The sequence below is a fragment of the Octopus bimaculoides genome, chromosome 4, assembly GCF_001194135.2.
Source record: "Octopus bimaculoides isolate UCB-OBI-ISO-001 chromosome 4, ASM119413v2, whole genome shotgun sequence".
NCBI lineage: Eukaryota > Metazoa > Mollusca > Cephalopoda > Octopoda > Octopodidae > Octopus > Octopus bimaculoides.
Window position 1 is genome coordinate 76,624,522 of NC_068984.1, and position 2,383 is coordinate 76,626,904.

Below are 2,383 nucleotides of genomic sequence, written 5' to 3' on the forward strand. Positions count from 1 at the left end.
TATATATATATATATATATATATATATATATATATATATATATATGTGTGTGTGTGTGTATGCCACATATATATATGCACACACAGACATATGTGTATGCATATATGTATACACATATGCATATATATGTATACATATGTGTATACATATATGTATATACATATACATACATATATATATATATATATGCATAATACACACACATATATATATATATATATGTATACATACATACATGTATATACACACACATACATATACATGCACACACACACATATACAATACATATATACATATATGTATATAAATAAATAAATAAATAAATATATATATATATATATATATATATATAGATATATATATATATATATACACACACACGCTAGTAGAGATACCCGGCGTTGCTCGTGTCACTGGCAATTGAAGAATTAGACTTTCTTTTACATTGTCTCTAATGAAGTGGAATACCTATGATTCGAATTGATACGAAATGATCCGAATTTATAATCGATTCAATATGGACCAGTTTGTATTTTGTGACTTTTACTACATCTAAAAATACTTGCAAATTAGAAACACTCGCTGGAGTTGTATGATGTAATCCTCGAATGAAGATGTGATATTCTCTATTCTTGTTGATGTCTAATATATATATATATATATATATATACACAGAGTGCAATGGGTAAATTGTCGCCATTTTATATTTTAAATTTCGTGCATGTGCATTGTTTGTTTTTAATTATGTCGACTACATAGTAGAGTAGGATCAGTTGGGCACCGTCTGTGGGAAAAAAACACCACCATGACGCAATTCACTTCGCCAGAAATTTGGAAATGACATGCTGTACTGCTTGGCATTCGCGCTGGAAACTCCAATATGAACAAATGGTGAACACACAGAACAACCGTTGGCTTGCCGTGTCCCCAAAACATGTCCCGAGAGTGATAAAAATCAAACATCTAGTCACCATTATCACCGTTATGGTGTTTGGCGTGATCACTAGTGATGGCGACGCCATGCCTCCATTCATCTTCCCACACAGCCTCAGACCCAACACAGAGGCTTACATAAAGCTGCTCTGGGCCAAGAGGGTGCCTACTGGAAGTCACTATATCTAGCAACAGGACCCTGTACCATGCCACACAAGCAGGAGAACCCATTCATGTCTGTCAGACATCACCTCAAAATCTAGCAACCTAACTCCCCAGACTGCAGTCTCCTTGAGTATTATGTGTGAGGTGCAGTTGAACAAGAGTCCAACAGAACTCCTTGTAACACGAAAGATGAACTGAAGGCAAGGATTATGGTAGCATTCATCAACTTAAACATGGAGACCGCCAGAAGAGTAGCAGGAGATTCGGAAGACAATGGCGATTTTATTAAATAAATCTACTCTAGTATTTCAAGATATTCTTACGTAATTTTGGTAAATATGTCTGTTAAAATGAGATGTCAGTGTCATGATTTTTGCGTAATTTAGACGACAATTTATTCAGCGAACCCTGTATGTTTATATATGGATGTATGTGTGCGTATATACATACATACGTATATATATACATACATACATACATACATACATATATATATATATATAAATATATATATATATATATATATATGTATATACATGTATATATATGTGATATTATCTATTTTTGTTGATGTTCTTACACACACATATAAACACATTCACACACATATTCACTGAGAAAAATGTATCATACCTCTCGCATTTTGGTCTATGTTTGTTAAAGTAAGATAGCTATATATTTTGTTGCCAAGTGTTCTTTCGAAGATCCCTGTTGTTATGATGTTATCATTCAAAAACCATTCATATTTGGTGTTGAGCGATGTCCTGTTTGAGAAGCAGGAAAACGTTATGTTGCTAAAGCTGTGCATTATTACGGCCACTCCATCAAGTAAAGGTGCATTTACTGAAAATATGAGAAAATATAGAAGAATGTTCTAAGAAGAATGGTAAATATTGGTATTGTGCATGAATAGGAAAGAAGAACTATAATCATTATTTTTTCTCAATTTGTTTCGATATATTCTTTACTTCTTAAAAAAATGTAAATTTATCTTAAAAATACTAACCTGCACGTGCGAGAACCACGTTTTCTTGGATGATTCCACGCTGACCATTATAATTGGCAAAACAGAAAATCTTCGTGTCATTGAAAATTGTAAAACGTCCTATGGAATATAATTAAAAATAGATTTATATTACAGATGTGTAAACACTAGTTCGACATACACAGTTAAATTAAAATAAACCTGATTGTTAATTGCCATAGTAAGTTTCTTCTTCTTCTTCTTCTTCTTCTTCTTCTTCTTCTTCTTCTTCTTCTTCTTCTTCTTCTTCTTCTTCTTCT

At 32.3% G+C, this 2,383-nt stretch overlaps 2 protein-coding genes across 2 annotated transcripts in view; both read right to left on the reverse strand.

Annotated features, from left to right (window-relative positions):
* LOC106878823 (uncharacterized) overlaps nt 1–2,383 on the reverse strand; it is a 137,118-nt gene that overhangs the window by 45,788 nt on the left and 88,947 nt on the right. The gene's annotated exons all lie outside the window — the stretch shown is intronic.
* Nucleotides 1–2,383, reverse strand: part of LOC106872857 (uncharacterized) — a 158,253-nt gene that overhangs the window by 15,059 nt on the left and 140,811 nt on the right. Inside the window, exons 19-20 of the mRNA XM_052967148.1 lie at nt 2,106–2,204; nt 1,733–1,942 (exon numbers count right to left, since the gene is read on the reverse strand). Of these exons, the coding sequence (XP_052823108.1) occupies nt 1,733–1,942; nt 2,106–2,204 (309 nt within the window). The remainder of the gene's footprint in view (nt 1–1,732; nt 1,943–2,105; nt 2,205–2,383) is intronic.